Source organism: Podarcis vaucheri, assembly GCF_965113315.1.
Source record: "Podarcis vaucheri genome assembly, chromosome: 2".
Taxonomy (NCBI): Eukaryota; Metazoa; Chordata; class Lepidosauria; order Squamata; family Lacertidae; genus Podarcis; species Podarcis vaucheri.
The window spans coordinates 5,126,640-5,144,852 of NC_138760.1; the positions used below are offsets into that span (position 1 = coordinate 5,126,640).

At 43.9% G+C, this 18,213-nt stretch overlaps 1 protein-coding gene across 3 annotated transcripts in view; it reads left to right on the forward strand.

Annotated features, from left to right (window-relative positions):
• Window positions 1-18,213, forward strand: part of KIF5A (kinesin family member 5A) — a 56,034-nt gene that overhangs the window by 19,072 nt on the left and 18,749 nt on the right. For all 3 annotated transcript variants that reach the window (XM_082208016.1, XM_082208018.1, XM_082208017.1), the window contains exons 2-15: window positions 3,170-3,257; window positions 3,380-3,453; window positions 3,807-3,911; window positions 5,336-5,384; window positions 5,589-5,644; window positions 6,280-6,367; window positions 8,771-8,895; window positions 9,099-9,203; window positions 11,508-11,656; window positions 11,969-12,117; window positions 14,349-14,524; window positions 14,709-14,777; window positions 16,030-16,236; window positions 17,481-17,627. In XM_082208016.1, coding sequence (XP_082064142.1) covers window positions 3,170-3,257; window positions 3,380-3,453; window positions 3,807-3,911; window positions 5,336-5,384; window positions 5,589-5,644; window positions 6,280-6,367; window positions 8,771-8,895; window positions 9,099-9,203; window positions 11,508-11,656; window positions 11,969-12,117; window positions 14,349-14,524; window positions 14,709-14,777; window positions 16,030-16,236; window positions 17,481-17,627 — 1,587 coding nt within the window. The remainder of the gene's footprint in view (window positions 1-3,169; window positions 3,258-3,379; window positions 3,454-3,806; window positions 3,912-5,335; window positions 5,385-5,588; window positions 5,645-6,279; window positions 6,368-8,770; window positions 8,896-9,098; window positions 9,204-11,507; window positions 11,657-11,968; window positions 12,118-14,348; window positions 14,525-14,708; window positions 14,778-16,029; window positions 16,237-17,480; window positions 17,628-18,213) is intronic.

The following is an 18,213-nucleotide window of genomic DNA, read 5'->3' on the forward strand; positions in this document are numbered from 1 at the left end:
CAGGTTGAAGTGGACTGAGTGCCCCAAAGAGCTAGCAAGATGCTTGAGCTATGGCTGTGCTGTAATCCACACAGGGTGGAGGAGCCACATTGGTACTGGGAAGTATTACATCGCATGTGCCTGATTTTAAGAGTCATCTTTTGACAGTTCTTGGGAGAACCATATCAGAGCTACAGCAAATGGAGGGACAGAGGCCACTACAAAGAGGCTTGGCGTTAAGAACAGCCACCAAATCTATGTTTAAAAGCATCCAGCAGTTGGACAGCTCCCTGTTCTCAGAGCAGTCTGTGCGCAAGGGCAGAAACTCAGCCAGTCCTTCCCATGTGGGCTCCTTGACACACGTCTTGTGGCCTGGCCTGACTCTGCTGGACCTTTTCTGATGCATCAGGGAAGAGCTGCAGACCCAGAGGATCATTTCACACAAAAAACCTGCCAATTGTCAGAACCATAGTGTCTAGACCAGCCTTTCTCAACGTTGGGTTCCAGACGTATGTTGTTGGACTACAAATCCCATCATCCCTAGCTAGCAGGACCAGTGGTCAGGGATGTTGGGAGTTGTCATCCAGCAACATATGGGGGGGCCAAGGTTGAGAAAGGCTGGTCTAGACTGAATAACACATACCCTTTGGTAAAGTAACCCTCTGGTGCCTTTGTATGATTTCACTGGATTTCCTTTTTTTTTTAAATAGATATTTATTGAAGTTTCAGAAATATATAAAGAAAACAAACAAAACACAGGCAAAAAAACCACAAGTATAATTTCGATCCCTTATTTTCTTATACCTTATTTCGCTGACCTCCTCCTACCTCCCCTTTCTGTATTCCAATTTCAAATTATCTATTCAGCAAGTCCTCTCCCTTAATTTCATTTAGTTTTTAACCTTTCTTTTTCTTTTAACTTAAACATTACTGCTATAAACCACTTAGCTTCTAAACCATCATCATTCTAACATTCATTAATTTTGCAGTGTTTCTCAGCCCTTCCTTCAATTTGTTTTTGATAACCTTATTTTCATTTAGTTTGGTTCATTTTAAAAAAAAGAAAGAAAAAGAAGAAAATCCAATTTTACCTTGTCCAAACTTAAGCATCGAACTTATACATCAGTTCTTATTCTTAAAACATTTTTTTCTAAGGTCGACCAAGATTCCCTTCCACGAATTTCCCAATTTACATAACAATAACAAACAAACAAACAAACAAAAAAACAAAAAACCCGAAATACATTATAATTATGAAGCCTTTGGATTCCCAAACTCCACCCCCCCTTTCCCGGTTTCAGCCCCCAACAATGTCCATCAGTCTTAATCTACTATCAGCCTGGAGATCTTACGTCCGAGGCTCTTAATAGTCTCTCAGTTCCTCTCTGCCGGCCTTTTTGATAGACCTTGATATTAAGATTTCACTGGATTTCCACCTCCTTCTGGCTGGGGGTGGGGTGGGGGTGGGACTTGCTTGCACAAAAAAGAGTGTGTGGACAGTATATAAAAAATGAAGCATCTCCACAAAGCACGTAATGCTGTTTGTTTTGTGGCAAGACCTAGCAGAGTAGCATAGCACCAGGGATAGAAGCAGGACAAAAAGGCAGTACTGAGGGAATGGGGGCTTTTTAAATCCACTTTTCTTATCCAAGCTCTGTAAATAATTAGATCTCCCAGAGGCAAGCTGTGGTGTAATACTTTGGAAATTCCAAGGTAAGACTATCTAGGAGGAGTGGAAGAAATATGTATATAGTATGTATGTATGTGTGTAATTATAGATCCCCTAGACCAGGGGTCAGCAACCCGCGGCTCCGGAGCCGCATGTGGCTCTTTTACACCTTTGCCGCAGCTCCGGGGTGGATACTAGCAAGGGGAGGAGGTGCATTGTGCACCCCGACACTCCCTACTGTGGTAGGCGCTGTACTGGCTGTGACGTTGCATGGGGGCGGTGTGTGCGTTAGTCACGCACTGTCCCGACGTCAACTTCCCGCCTGCCCGCCCGCTACATTGTAAGGGGCATGTACGCTGGTCACTGCATTGAAAGGGCATGTATGCTGGTCACTGTTTTGAAGGGGAGTGAAGAACACACACACACAAAAAGGTAACTTGTTAATTTAACATTTATTTCTATGAGGAGGAGTAATTCTGAGGGGTCAAACAAAGAAATAATAAAAAAGTGACAAAAAAGTTATTTTTATAATGACGATTTTTGCAGCTCCCAGTTTTTTTTTCTTCGGAAGCAGGTCCAAGTGGCTCTTTTTGTCTTAAAGGTTGCAGACCCCTGATCTAGACCTTCTATTGCATATGGGTGTCTAAATAAACAATGTAATCATAAACAGTAAGGGGGGGGACATAAAGCATCTGAACAGCATAATAATAAGCAAGAACCAAAATCAATCACAATTTAAATTTTCATAAAGCCCTCCCGTATCTAAACAGGTTCATAGTAAGGTGCTTAAAGATGTAACCTGCCAGCTTTCATGGGGTAGAGAGTTCCATAGCCTAGGTGCCCCTGATGATAAGGCCCTGTCATGACATTTGGAAAACAAAAATAGGGTTGGGAGGGCGATTGTAGGAGGGGACCCTTCCATATTCAGGTCTGTGCAGATTTACTTGGGATTAAGGCACACTGGACGGGACGCGGGTGGCGCTGTGGGTAAAACCTCAGTGCCTAGGACTTGCCGATCGTTGGTCGGCAGTTCAAATCCCCGCGGCGGGGTGAGCTCCCGTCTTTCGGTCCCAGCTCCTGCCCACCTAGCAGTTCGATTTATCTACTTGCACCCCTAAGTGCAAGTAGATAAATAGGGACCGCTTTATAGCGGGAAGGTAAACAGCATTTCTGTGTGCTGCGCTGGTGCAGGCTCGCCGGATGCAGCTTCGTCACGCTGGCCACGTGACCCGGAAGTGTCTGCGGACAGCGCTGGCTCCCGGCCTCTTAAGTGAGATGAGCGCACAACCCTAGAGTCAGACACGACTGGCCCGTACGGGCAGGGGTACCTTTAAGGCACACTGGAGTTGGGTTTGCAAGTAAGAATGCATAGGATTTGGTTGCTGTTGAGCTGGTTGAGTATGGAAACAGAATAGGTGGACAGTGAGGTGTGTGCTGCGTGAGTTAGATGGAATGGGCATTTCCTATAAGCCTCTGGTGTTCCTAGGTAGCCCTTGACCTCTCTTTTCTCTCCACATCTAGGGCAAGCCTTATGTCTTTGATCGTGTCTTCCCACCCAACACTACCCAGGATCAGGTGTACCATGCCTGTGCCATGCAGATTGTCAAAGGTTAGTCTGGGTATTGGTAAAATGGTGGGCATTTAGTAGGAGTTGTATAAAGGGGCAGGAAGGGCGAGGCAGAAAGCCAACTGGGGAAATAAATGAGTCCTCTTTCTTTCTTTCTCTTGCAGATGTGCTGGCTGGGTACAATGGCACAATCTTTGCTTATGGGCAGACATCCTCGGGAAAGACTCACACCATGGAGGTGAGAAGGCATATAATTTAATATAAGGCATGGAAAAAACTAGGTCATAGCTAGGAAGCCACTGACAAGAAGGCCGTGTCATAAGTTCAAGAAGCAAAAGTGGAATGGGGTGAGGAACCTGTGGCCCTCAAAATGGTGTTGGACTTCAACCCTCATCAGTCTCAGCTGGCATTGTAGTCCTGGGGTTGCAGTACATCAACAACATCTCGAGAGGCACAGGTTCCCTACCCCAGTGGTAGGGGATCCTTGCCACCTTACCACCTGGAGATGGGACTATTTATCCCCTAAAAGCTTAGCTCTAAAACATTTGAGGAGATCCGTTTGGCTCATTCCTGATGTTTCTGTTCCTCCAGGGTAAGCTGCATGACCCCCAGCTTATGGGTATCATCCCTCGCATTGCCCAGGACATCTTCAACCACATCTACTCTATGGATGAGAACCTGGAATTCCACATTAAGGTCAGAGGCATACGGAATAGCGGTGGGGCCAGGGGTATGGGCAACAGTGGTGGGTACTGGGAACAAAGGATCTGTATTTGCAATGGGTGGGATGCTCAAATGAGATGGTTGGAAAGGCACATCTTGGTCAGGAAGTCAGATCCTCTGGTTCCAGGGCTGGCAAAGGACCTCAGGTAGGTGAACTCAGCTGGTGAACGTGGAGGGAAAGTTCAATAATATTTCTTGGGCATGAGCTACCCAGACAAAACTAGTGCAGAGAATCGAGAAGCTTTACAGGAACCATAGCTCAATGGAAGAGCACATGGTTTCCATGAAGAAAGTCCCAAGTCTGATCCCTGGCATTTTCAGTAAAAAAAACCCTAAAAACTAAAAATCAGGTAATGGGAAATATTCTCTGCCTGAGATGATGGAAGGAGCCACTTCCAGTCAGAGCAGACAAAGCTGGGCTAGACAGGAAAATACTCCGGCCTGGTATAAGGCAACTTCCCATGTTCCCATAGGCAGCAGTGACATGGGACAGGTGCTTTGGGGTCCTAGGACCAGAAGGATTTGGGTCTTAAAGGGTCCTGCAAATCAGCTAGCGAAAGGTTAGTCTCCACTCCTTTCACCCTATGGAGCAGGGAGCCAAGGCCTGACACAAAGCTGTCCAGGGAAGAAGGGCTTATTCACACTTACCACCCCACCCCCACTTTTCAGACACTGCTCTGTGCTTAAAAGCTATGTGTCCATGTGCGTGATTTATTTTTTCAGCCTTCCCCTTGAAAAACTACTTTGTAGTGCTCAATTGGAGTAAATACCAATTTGGGTTTTCCATGGGTGACTGTTTGCTCTGATTCAGCTTTAAAGAGCAGGTTTTTATGGGGAAAGCTCTGGAGCAACAACAACCACAAAAGCAGGGATGCTGGGACATGGAGCTTTAAAGCATGGACCTTTGTCTGGAGAGAGTGGGGCAAAAGGTAAGTGTGGATAAGCCCTCAGGTCCACTGTTGTATTTAAAGAGGCTATAAAGGTCAGGAGTGAACAAAGGGGCCAGTCCTCAACTGCAGGGCTCAGGCTCCCCCTCTGTTTTCTTAAGGAATTGTTGGCCGTTTCATCCACACCCTCCATGTAATGCATATGGCATCCCCCAAAGAATCATGGGAACTGTAATTGGTTAAGGATGCTGGGAATTGCAGTTCTCTGATGGGTAAACTACAACTCCCTGGATCCTTTGGGGGAAGTCATGACTGCTCAGAAGCAGCATAAATATGCTTTAGATTAGATGTATGGTGTAGATGTGTGACAAGAGTGTATTACTTATTCTCACTTTGAGCACTGTGGTTCTTAGAAAGGTATGTGGTCACAAGGATGATAACTGAAGGAAAATTGAGGGCCCCCACATCTTTATGTCTGTTCCATTTAATTACTCTCTCTCCCCATCCCAGGTTTCCTACTTTGAAATCTACTTGGACAAAATCCGTGATCTGTTAGATGGTGAGTTATTATCAGGGATGTTGAGGGGAAATGGTACGAACAGGGCATTGCAAGCTAGGAGTAATGGAGAAGGGCTTGATAGGAAATAGTGACATGGGGGGGGGATTTTGTCAGGGGCGCTGGCCCTGGTGAAGGACTGAAGTGAAATGTATGCTCCTGGATCAACTGTGCCCTCTTTGAATGATCTCCTCTCCTTGCCCATAGTGACCAAGACCAATCTTTCCGTTCACGAGGACAAGAACCGGGTACCATTTGTGAAGGTGAGATTCCTGGGAAAGTGTCACACTCCTGGCCAGAATGGAAGGGAGAGAGCACTAGTGGCCTGAGTGTTGGGTCTAGCCAGTGGTTACCCCAGGGGTGCATTTTCAAGCTTTGGATTGGGAAGGCAGGATTTTCAGTAAGATTCCAAGGCTTGTGCTTGGATACATCCAAGTTTAAGTTAACAAAAAGGCAGTGTGTTTTGAAAGCAGTTACTGTGCTGGTCATTAAATCTCATAATAACTAGAGGTGTAGATACTTTTGTATAATTATCATGGTCTAACCATTCCCCACAATCTTCTCCCTTCCTCAGTCGAACCTTTGTGTATATCCTAAGGCCTCCTGCCCCAACTTGTGCCTTACAGGTAGTGATGAACTCCAGCTCCCATCATCCCTTGCCATTGGCCACGCTGGCTGGGTCTGATGGACATTATTATCCTAAAAAATGCAGAAGGGCACTAGTTTAGGGAAACCTACCCTAGGGCATCTGTCTACGGCCAGAAGACAGGGGCAGCTGCCCAGGTTGAGCTGCATGAGGCATGGTGGTGGTGGCAGCTTGGATTAAAAAAAAGAGAGATGAGGTCAACATCACCATATATACCATGACAAATGCCCTTTTCTTCTCCCCCCCCCTCAGGGCTGCACTGAGCGCTTTGTCTCGAGCCCTGAAGAAATCCTGGATGTCATTGACGAGGGGAAATCTAACCGTCATGTGGCTGTTACCAGTGAGTTCTGAGAAATAAAAACGGGCCGGAGGGATTATGATGGTGTGGCTGGGTGAATGGGGAGCTCTGAACTAGCTCAGTACAACTTATTTGTTTTAATCAAACCCCTCAGGGGTGTCTGCCATGGCAGGCTGGCTGCATGCGGTTTGGTGGGTTGCAAGTCGTTACAGGCGTGGTCTGTATCCCAGGAAACACTGGGATAGTACTATGCTCATGCTAAGGGAAGGCCTGAGTGAGGTGGGCTCAGGTTTCAAGCAGAGAGAGCTACTCCTAATAGATTCTCACACTTTAATAAAGGAAAGCCACATTTAAGACACCATGATGCCACTTCAAACAGCCATGGCTTCCCCCAAAGAATCCTGGGGGCTGGAGTTTATTAAGGCTGCTTCGTGTTCTTAGGAGATCCCTATATTCCCCTCACAAAAGGGGAATTATCTGCCAAGAGGAACTGAAAAATGTAGTTCTGGGAGGGGAACAGAGGTCTCCTAACAAACCTCCACACAGCAGACTGCAGCAACCGGAATTCTTTGGAGTAAGCCATGAAGGTTTAAAGAGGGATCACGATGCTTTAAATATCAGGTGTGAACACAGCCTAGGGGTTGACAAGCAACACATGCTTGAGCCTTGTTAAACCTTTATAGCATCTACACTGAAAAGTTGTGGGCCCTTCCAGACATCCTTTTTATTGTGAGTTCATGATTATTTTTCCTCAGAATGTTATTGGGGTGGTCAAATGTGATCCCTTTTTCAATACTGTTGGTGCAGGAATGGCTATTGAACCCTTTTAAATCTGTGACGTGGAAATACCCTTTCTGCTCCAGTGTGTCTCAAACACAGGAAAATAAAAATTACCAGGAATTAAATATGACTTCTCTATTTACTTATTTACTTTTTAAAAATTGAGCCTGGTCATGGAAATGAAAGGTGTCAAATTTGAAATGTCTGAGATGTGGAGCCTGAGATATAGACAGTATTGTTTACTCATTCACTTATGACATATATATCTTGCCTTTCCTCAAAGGAGTGAACACGTCTCTCTCCACAATTTTTTCCTCACAACAATCCTGTGATGTAGTTTAGGCTGCGAGAAACGGATTAGTCTGAGATCACCCAGCAATCTTTATGACAGAGTGCTGATGTGAACCTGGGTCTTCGCAGTGCTAGCCTGACACCCTAACCCCTGGACCACATTGGCTCTCAGTCAGAAGTGATGGATGATAGCTCAGTCAGTGGTGCATGAGACTCTTAATCTAAGGATTGTGGGTCCGAGCCCCAAATTGGGCAAAAGATTCCTGCATTTCAGGGGGTTGGACTTGATGACCCTCGTGGTCCCTTCCAACTCTACAATTCCATGATTCTATATGGAAAGGATGGAGGTTCCCATCATGGACTTTGGGTTAAAGAGGGCCAGTGAGCTAGACTGTGATTGGTAAGTAACATACCAGGGAGCTGTGGTGGCAATGGGGCTTCTGTGTAGCATCAGTGCTTTGGGAAGGTGTGTTCTGGCTTCTGTGAATCTCAGCCAAGTCTTAACAGAGTCTCTAATCCAACTGTGAAGTCATAAACAACAATCTTGCTGCACCCTAGAGGCAGTGTGTGGTGTTGCTCCCAATCATGCCTAAGTCACAAAACATGGACCTGCTATTACACAAACAGCACAGAGTGTGATAACATTCTTCCTGGGCTTACAATTTCAGCTGTGAGTCTGCATGACTGAATATTCCCTCGTTTATCAAATAAACCCTTTATTTTTCTTAGAAAAATAAGATAAGCGTTCTAATACAGCCTCACATTTTGTGTTTTCTGAGCACAGTAATTCCAGCCTTTGGGAAGTAAGAAATATTTGAGAAAAATGTTTATGCATTTGTATGTGTGGATTCCAGGCCACACACAATACCCCCTTTATCCAGAGAGTTGGACAAGACATGATGAGGCCATTGTTGCTCATACTGTGCATGCAGTGGTTCACAGTTGGAGGCAAAGTGCCTCTTAATACCAGTTGCTGAGAACTGCAAGTGAGGAGAGTGGCTGATGTGCTCAGGCCTTGCTGTGGGCTTCCCACAGGCATCTGGCTGTCTGTTGTCAGAACAGTGTGCTGGACTATGGTGAGCCTTTGGCTTGATTCACCAGGGCTCCCTCATGTGCATTTCTTTCTTCTCTCTGGTCAAATGGCTCTTTGAGTGTTTTTTTCCTAATGCATTGACATCTGTTTTGTCCAAACAATTGGGTAACAACACCTCTATTCTGCCTGTGAAACTATTTAATTGAATACCACCCTAGGCCTAGATAGGCATCGAGTTGGGGTATTTTTTTCCCAGTGCAGGAAATCCCTGCTCAGCATTTCCCCATAGGGAACCGGCTTGGTTCTGGCACTCCCATGTTCTTACTGTTTTGCCCCTGCAGACATGAATGAACACAGTTCCCGCAGCCACAGCATCTTCCTCATCAACATCAAGCAGGAGAACATGGAGACTGAACAGAAACTGAGTGGGAAGCTTTACCTGGTGGATCTGGCTGGCAGTGAGAAGGTGCTGGGGCTTTTTCAAGGGGGTGTAGGTGCCAGGTATCCCTGGCCCAGTTGTAGAGTCAGCCGAGGTCTAATTTCTCCCATAAACAAAAGATTTAGCTGTCCCGTGTTGGAAATCTATACAGATCTCAGCAATGCCTGAAATAATTATACTTATCAACAATTATTCAACACAGTAATCAAGCTTCTCTTTTTTCCTGGCAGGTCAGCAAGACTGGAGCTGAGGGAGCCGTCTTGGATGAGGCCAAGAATATCAACAAGTCCCTGTCAGCGCTTGGCAATGTCATCTCTGCTCTGGCTGAGGGCACGGTGAGCTCTGGCTCCTTGGGAGACAATAGCTTTGCACTACAGTGGTGCCCCGCAAGACGAATGCCTCGCAAGACGGAAAACTCGCTAGACAAAAGAGTTTTCCGTTTTGGAGGTGCTTTGCAAAACGAATTTCCTATGGGCTTGCTTTGCAAGACGACAATGTCTTGCGAGTTCCTGCTGGTTCCTCCCCCCTTTTTTCTAAGCCGCTAAGCCGCTTATCAGCTGATCTGATCAGCAGATAAGCCTCTAAAAGCCGCTAATAGTGCTAATAGCGCTAATCCACTAATCTGTCAATGGGCTTGCTTCGCAAGACGAAAAAACCGCTAGACGAAGAGAATCAGAGAACGGATTCTTTTCGTCTTGCGAGGCACCACTGTATTTAGACTGGAACACCAAACACATGAAGCTGTTGTGTCTGAGCATGTTCAGCCAGCCTTAAATAGAACAAACTAGAGCAACATACAACCAGCAATGCTCACCAAGGCAGGGCAACGGTGCTTACCTGACCTCCTGTTTCCTGCCTCACTGTGTCGTCCTGGGAGGGATGAAGCGGTGGAGAGTTTGGTGAGGTGCAAATCCATCTGTCGGAGTGCCAGATTGGCCTCACCAGCCTGTTTGCACCATGCTGACCTTGCCACCACCTCTTCCTTCCTCCTCTCCCTACCAGTAGTACACTGCAAGGACTTGGATAACAGGAAGTAAGCTAAGCCACCTCATGGACCACTGCTGCATACATCCTGTAAGCTCTCCACAGGAGACTTGTATATCCTGCAGGCTGCTATTAGAGCTCTGAGAGTTTCCCACAGAGTTAAGTATGTAAATGTGGAGGCAAATGTGTTGTATTCAGGCACAGGAAAAGAACAGTGGACAGTCTCCTTAACTACAGCCCAGCTTTCAGATACCCACTTAGACCAGGATAAACCCTGCTGCAGACTTGTGTTGGTAGGTCTGTCAGAGAGCTGTATATAACCTGGTAAATAAATAAATAAATAAATAAATAAATAAATAAATAAAGTCACCAACATCTGTATATAGCCTAAATTTAGTAGTCAAAGTTCAACAGACAAAGCAGCAAACTAGTTAAGATCCAGAATCAACAAGGTGCTATATCATTAAATCTCTGTATTATTATCTGAAGGTAATTGGAAACATAACCAATATACAAGTGGATGTTATCTTGAATTGTCTCTCAGCAGCAAAAATATTGGTACCATGATATTTGAAGAGAGCACATATGCTTTCTGTTAACTGGAAAACAGCAAGAATGTGAAAATTAACTGATTATGCAAGGTTTCAAGAGGGAATGTTCTCCACCATGGATTCATGGCAAAGGCAACAGGTGCTTGTGAGATTTAAGGTATAGAGGTTCTACAGTTGTGTGGAGTTCCCCCTTAGGATATGTTTTCTATTAAAAAATAGAAATAAATTAAATTCTGCAAACCTTTGATTCTTCCAAACCTGTTGACCCCTCTGCCTTGTGTATGGATTGTGCCATTTGGCTATATGGACTGGCACTTTGAGATCACTATGAATATACAATCCTAGAATTGTAGAGTTGGAAGGAACCCAAGAGTCATTCAGTCCAACCTCACGCAATGCAGGAATCTCAACTAAGCATCCATGACAGATGGACCTCTTTTTGCTTAAAAACCTCCATTGAACAATGATCACTGGTCAACAACTATAATGAGCTAGAAGCCATTTTGAAACCAATGGTTAAAATAATTGCAGTTTTGAAAGGTTCGGTCTGGCATCTTGATTTAAAATGGTTCCCAATTGTATACATAGATTAAAACCTGCTGTTTTATCTTAGGAACCATCATGCAAACTTTGGGTTACAATATCTTTTTTAATTATTTTTATAAATTTTATTAACAATTTCAACATAACAAATTATCAAAACAAATCATCTTCATTAATTTACCCCTCCCCCCACCTCCCCAGTGAACCCTCCCCCCCTCCAACACTTCCCTCAGCGCCTCTCTCTGATTTCTCAACTCATGTTTTTCTCTGCATTCTGTAAAATGGGTTACAATATCTTAAGAGGTTTATTCAAATGCATATTGAATAAACAAAAAAGCAACTTTCCAAATATATAGTAGATTAACTACCATTGTTTGAGAAATATCCAAATTGTTATGGATAAATTTATATTCAGTAGTAGATTGATTCCAAAATGACTTGGAATTTCCCTTTTCCTTCTAAGAGGGTGCCGTGGAGTGTTTTGGGGTGTCTAGTGCCCAGTTTTGCCAGTGCATGAATACCAGTAAGTCAAATGTGCCTGCTTCGTATTGTCTTATGCAGAAGAGCTATGTGCCCTACCGGGACAGCAAGATGACTCGCATCCTCCAGGATTCCCTTGGTGGAAACTGCCGCACGACCATGTTCATCTGCTGCTCACCTTCCAGCTACAATGATGCCGAGACCAAATCTACACTCATGTTTGGGCAGAGGTAACTACCCAGCCACATCCTACTCCTTTCATTGAGTTCAGGGAAAGAGAAAAAATGAATGTTGCTCAAAATGTTGCAAGTCTCAGAAACACACACAGTTTTCCTTCAGGCACAGGGAATTTAAGATCAAAAGTTTGGGGGAAAGTAGATTCCTAATCACTTGGAATATATGGGGTCTGCACTACAGCTGGAAATTTAGCTAACAATAATTCCTTCTCTGCAGGGAGCCCTGTATCTCTGCGAAGGGTATTTGGCATCCCTAACACAATTATCTGCGTAAAGGATCTTACACTTAGTTCTGCCCCACTGCAGGGCCAAGACAATCAAGAATACAGCATCGGTGAATCTGGAACTGACAGCTGAGCAGTGGAAGAAGAAGTTTGAGAAGGAGAAGGAGAAGAACAAGGTCCTGAAGGAGACAATTGCCAAGCTGGAGGCTGAGCTAGGGCGCTGGCGCAATGGTGAGCAGGAAATCTGCAGGCTGTGTTTGGATTGCAGTTCAATCTACTTCTGTTGCATCTTTTTAAGAAGGCATGGGACTTTCTTTTTTATAATGTTTCATTAGTTTTCTTACATTTTACAAATTGTTCCATTTCTTACTAACAAATAACAGACACACACACAAAATTGAAGAAAATAGGAAAATAATAAAAAAGGAAGAACACACATACATCCATAAGTTCTTAAAAGAAAACTTATGCCACCATATTCTGAATTTCCAATTACTTTAGCTTTCCCAATAGACTTCCATCTTCCTCAATGCAAGATAATCCTCTGTCTTATCTTTTTGTTAATCTGCTTCTTTGGCCATGTCCTCGTTTTCTCTTTTATCTATATGCTATATTTATAATCTGTCTTGTAATTTGCAAAATTTAATCAAAGCATGTCCAGGTTTTTACTTGGGGACAATTTTTTAAAAAATATTCTTTATAAGTTTCCCACTCCTTTTTGAACTTTTGGTTTGGCTGTCTCCTAATTGTCTCTGTCATTTTTGTCAATTCCAGATAATCAAATAATTTATCCTGCCACTCCTCTTTTGTTGGTACTGATTCTCCTTTTCATTTTTTGTCAATCAGTATTCTCGTTGCTGTTGTAGAATATAGAAATATTCTCCTTTTTTCATCTGGAATATCTGAATCTAAAATACCCAAGAGGAAGGCTGCTGGTTTCTTTATAAAAGTTTGCTTAAACATTTTTTTTTCAATTCCTCATAAATAATATCCCAGAAATTCTTAATTTTTTGCAGCCCCACCACATATGAAGCAATGTCCCTTCTTCCTGTTTACACCTCCAGCAAGTATTAGATCTCATTTTATACATTTTGGCCAGTTTGCTGGGAGTTAATTACCTATAGAACATCTTCAAGAAATTTTCCTTTAGTGGATAACAGGCTGTAAATTTCCATTCTTTATTCCATAAGCTTTCCCATGCTGATGATTGGATATTCTTGCCAAAATCTTTTGCCGACTTAATCATTACGTCTTTCACCTCTTCATCTTTCACCTCCCACTCTAAAAGAAGCTTGTATATTCTAGATATTACTCGTTTCTTATTTTGTATTAATTCTTTATCTAATTTTGAGTCTTCTGTTGCAAAACCATTTTTCCTGTCTATCTTAAAAGCCTCATTTAATTGGGAATATTGTAGCCAGTCTGTTAGGTGATGTCTGATTTCTTCAAATTTTTTCACTTACAATTGATTATCTTCTTCTAATAGGCCTTTGTACATGGCCCAGTTTGTTTCCATATTTTTTCTTTTCACTGCAATGACCTCCAGAGGGGATAGCCACCAGGGAGTTTTTGGTTCCGATACATCTTTATACTTCTCCCATAACTTATATAGCGACTTCCTTATGATATGATTCAGGAAGCCTCTATGAATTTTACCTTTTTCATATCTCAGGTAGGCATGCCACCCAAAGCGATTATCGAAACCTTCCAAATCTAGTAAATCTGAGTTCTGAAATGTCATCCATTATTTTAGCCAACATAAGCAAGCCGATTCGTAATAAAGTTTCAGGTCTTTCAAGGGACACATCGCCATCCACATCCACCCCATGTATTTGGAGTGGGAGGGGTCCTCTGGCACAAGTGGGCTTGTTCTTGTTGAAAGTTTTCCCTTTGGGAAACTTCCCCACCTTCTTTTAAAATGATACAATAATAATTGCACATCCTCCCATCATAGCAGCCATCCCACAGGCCAAAATTGTGGTGGTGGAGAAATACTTGTAGCAAGAATTATGACCACAGCTGATCTTTGCTCCCAGCAACCTAATATCAGTTTCTTTCAAAACATAGTACAACATTCCACACAAGCAATTTGTTACAGCACTACTAACAGTATAACATTTTAGATTCACTGTAAAATAGGTGATATTGATTACTAGAACACATATCAGTTGATATTGTTTAAGTTGAAATAAATAAACTAGAGTCATATATGATAGCACTTTTCAGGGCACTTGGGTATTAATACAAAATATAACCACCTTCCAATTCTTCAAAGTGCCAAAGGCACGAAATAGCAAACAGATTTCTTAGAACAGGAGTGGCCAATGTTGTGGGGTGGCACCTCGGAGCTGCCTTCATGACAGCATCCAAATAAGGTGCTGCTGCTTATTTAAATCATGTGGGATGGGACACAGTGGGTTTTTATTATTATTTTAATTTCTTTTTTTAAACAATCCTCCCAGGTGAGAATGTCCCAGAAACAGAGCAGCTGAGTGATGATGAGAAGGTGGTGCCTGATACCTGTGATGAGATGCCTATGAATGACAACAACTCCTCCATTGTCATCCGGATCTCAGATGAGGAGCGGCACAAGTATGAGGAGGAAATCCGCAAACTCTACAAGCAACTTGATGACAAGGTCTGAGGCCTCCCCTCCTTCCTTTATGCTGTTCAGCCTACCCCCTCCCTCGGGTCGCTTGGATGCTTGAAATTCTACCCTCACCTCAGACCCTGAACCTTTCTCTCCATGCCTGGTGTCTTGTGTCTGTGGCAGAGCACGTGGTGGACACCACCACTGAAATGTTTGTTTCCTCTCCATCCAGGATGATGAAATCAATCAGCAGAGCCAACTGATGGAGAAGCTCAAGCAGCAGATGCTGGACCAAGAGGAGGTGAGCAGTGCTGTATGTGTTTGTTTACAAGAGCTTGCTTATATGTTGACATGCAAGAATTTCATGCATGCTGGTGTGAACTTTGTCTCTCTCATTGCTATGTTCTTTCTATTGAGTATATCATCTTTATACTTGCATGCTGCATTCATATCTGACCCTTCCTTCAAGGAACTTATGGTGCCCCTTCCTATTTTGCCTTCACAAGAACCCTGTGAGGTAGCTTAGGCTGGGGGATTTGAACTCTGGTATTCCAGTCCAATATGCTAACCACTACCCCATTCCAGCTTGCATGCATTCTCTCTCATTGTGGTGATCACACACAGGGCCCCCGGACGCTTGACGGTCTATTGACCCTGTGCCGCCACTGCGATTGCTTTTTCCGCTGCCACCACCCCGCATTTCACGGGGACACATGGAGTCCAGTCAGTTGTTAACATAAACAAATAATCAAGTTTACTTTTAAATGCAGGAACAAGCTTATGGTTTCAGTTAATTTTTTTCTTGTCAGTTTCTTATTCTTAGTTCCTAACAACTCCAAACTGATTATTCCAACTATCTATCTGACTTCACCTAACAATTCCTCTCACTCTCTCACAATACAACTCTACCAACTCACACCTAAACCTCCCTCTTCCTTCTTCAACTCCCACACCTCAACTTACTTTCAAAACCTCCCACTCTAACTTTTACTCTCCCCTTGCATTCTCACTGGCCAATCATATCACACCCATTTTAACCCTTTCCTTATGATCCACCCTAGGAGACAAACGCCACACTCATGCTCACTCTCTTTCTCTTCATCTTCGGGCTTATCCACACGTACCGTTGCTCCACATTTCTAGGCACTTGTCTGAGAACACATTTTTTTTTTTGCCCTGGAGCTTTCTCCTCAAATTCTCACTCTTTACCACTGAATCAGAGCAAATGACAATCCATGGAAAATCTGCATTGCCCTTTGTCCCAATTCAGAATTAAAAAGCGGATTTTGCTGGGGAAAGTGGCATGGCAAAACAAAAAAGCACTTGGACACAGATTGGGAAAGAGTAGAGCTGTGTGTAGAAAGCATGGGGTAAGTGGACGAGCTCTCTCTCTCGACACTCCTCGATCTCGCTCTGTTCAGACGCCTGTCTATCCCACATCATCGCTATTTGAGCCTCCTGTTCAGTCTGTCTTGCTTCTTTCTTGGCTGCCCTTGACAACTTTTGACCTGCTGGGTCCTTCCTTATCCCATTCTCTGCCTCTTCCCCACCAGCTGCTAATGTCAACTCGTGGGGACAATGAAAAGGTGCAGCGTGAGCTAAGCCACTTGCAGTCAGAGAACGACTCAGCCAAGGAGGAGGTCAAGGAGGTGCTGCAAGCTTTGGAAGAGCTGGCTGTCAACTACGACCAGAAATCCCAAGAGGTAGAAGAGAAAAACCAGCAGAATCAGCTGCTGGTGGATGAGCTGTCCCAGAAGGTGGTAAGTGCTGGGATGCCAGGTCTTTCCTTGGGGTTAGTAAACCTTGAGATCCCTTGGTAGAGGAGGATCAGGACCACATTGAATCTTGGCTTAGTCCTCAAGAGTATAGTGTGTGTGTGTGTGTGTGTGTGTGTGTGTGTGTGCACGCATATACTCTGCAATTCTGCAAAAGCATAGGAAAAGTGCACAGTGCAGAACTGGGTGAATTCACCTTCCTGAAAATTTCAGCTTTTAAAATAAGAATCAAGTATCTACCCCTTATGGCTGCAAAAATATTATTGAAAGCATCTGACCAATGTCTGCTAAAATCTCTGGAGTCTGAAGAGCACTTAAATAAAATTTCCTGTTGTTGGGGATTCAGTCCTCCACATAGCACCTTACTCCTCAGCATAACTAGTACTAGCAGTATAAATTACTCAAAACAGTAAAAAAGAAAAACTATTAAGAGTATGAGAATCGAGCTTGATTTGCATAATTTATACAGATTGCAGAATTCATTTATTCTTGGTGCAGAATGCTAATCTTTCTTCTTTCAAGTGTAGAATGTACTCAGTCCTGCCTTTGAGTGAACTCCCACCGGTCTTTCAGTGAGGCAGAGCTAGAGCAAAGAAAGCCCCCATTCACCCTTAGTCTTCTGATTGCTGAGGCACTTCAATTTAGATCTAATTTCAGGTCCATTGCTTTCAGCCAAGCGCTCCTTGCAAGTGCTCCTTTGAAGGCTTTGTCCAGTGGCGGACTTTGGGTTCTCAAATTTCAGTGGCATCCTGCGAGACGCTAATATTCAGTGCTCCTCCACCTCGCACACTCTGTTCTACAGCATTGTTCTGGTGCCCCCTGCAGTGCGACACCCAGTGCGACTGCACCTGTCACACTACACTAAAACTGCCTCTGTTTGTCCTGCAACATGTGCATCAAGAGTTCCGTAGAAAATGTTGACCTAAACTTTCAGGAATGGATTGTACTAGCATTGTGATATGGCATTTATTTCCCCCTGAGGCTTGTGTTTGCAGAATCTGGTCCACTTCAAATGACAGAGCTGGGAGGGAAGCTTTAACCCAGCCTTTGCCAACCTGGTGTCCTGCAATTGTTCTGGACTACGACTCACATTGCCCTAGCCATCCCATCAGACTCTGCTGATGGGAGTTGTAGCCTAACCCTTTATCCTGCCAAAAGAGAGGGTTCTGTGTTTGCAAATCAGAAGTTCCGTTTTCTTGGGTTGGCTGAACCATCTTCTCACCCTGCAGGCCACCATGCTGTCCTTGGAATCAGAATTGCAGCGGTTGCAGGAGTTCAGCGCGCATCAGCGCAAGCGCATTGCTGAGGTCCTCAATGGCCTCATGAAGGATCTGAGCGAGTTCAGCGTCATCGTGGGCAACGGTGAGATCAAGCTGGTAAGAAAGAGGGGAGACCCTTGAGAAGAACACCTGGTGAGAATATACAATATTGTATGTATTATGGACCTGCAAGAGATTCCTAGCTTCAGCATTGGCCCTTCCCAATTTTACTTTTATTACAGAAAATAGCAACACAAGGGTTAACTGGAGTTGATGGTGGTACTTCTGGGCAGGCTGGTACTATAATTGTGTGTTAAGTTGTGAGGTGGAATTGCTACATACCAGGTCTAAAAAGAAACAGGACAACTTGGAAAACCATTGGAATCCAAGTGTTGTATCAAGTGTTAGCCTTACTCGGAGTAAAGCTCACTGAAATTAATAGATATGGCTAACTTAGGTCCATTAATTTCAATAGTTCTCCTCTGAGTTAAACCATTCCCAGTCCAAAATGAGGGAATGAAATCCATATTAAATAGCTAATGTGGAAGCAACCAGTTTGAATGGCTCTGCTTGCAAGGGTCATGTGGTTGAACTATGTGCCCCAGACAGTGGCTGCTTCAACACTGTCGGTATGTTGCAGGGTGGTTTTCAGCCATATCCCAGCAAATTTAGGGTATTCAATTAAACTGGTTTTGGTGCTCTT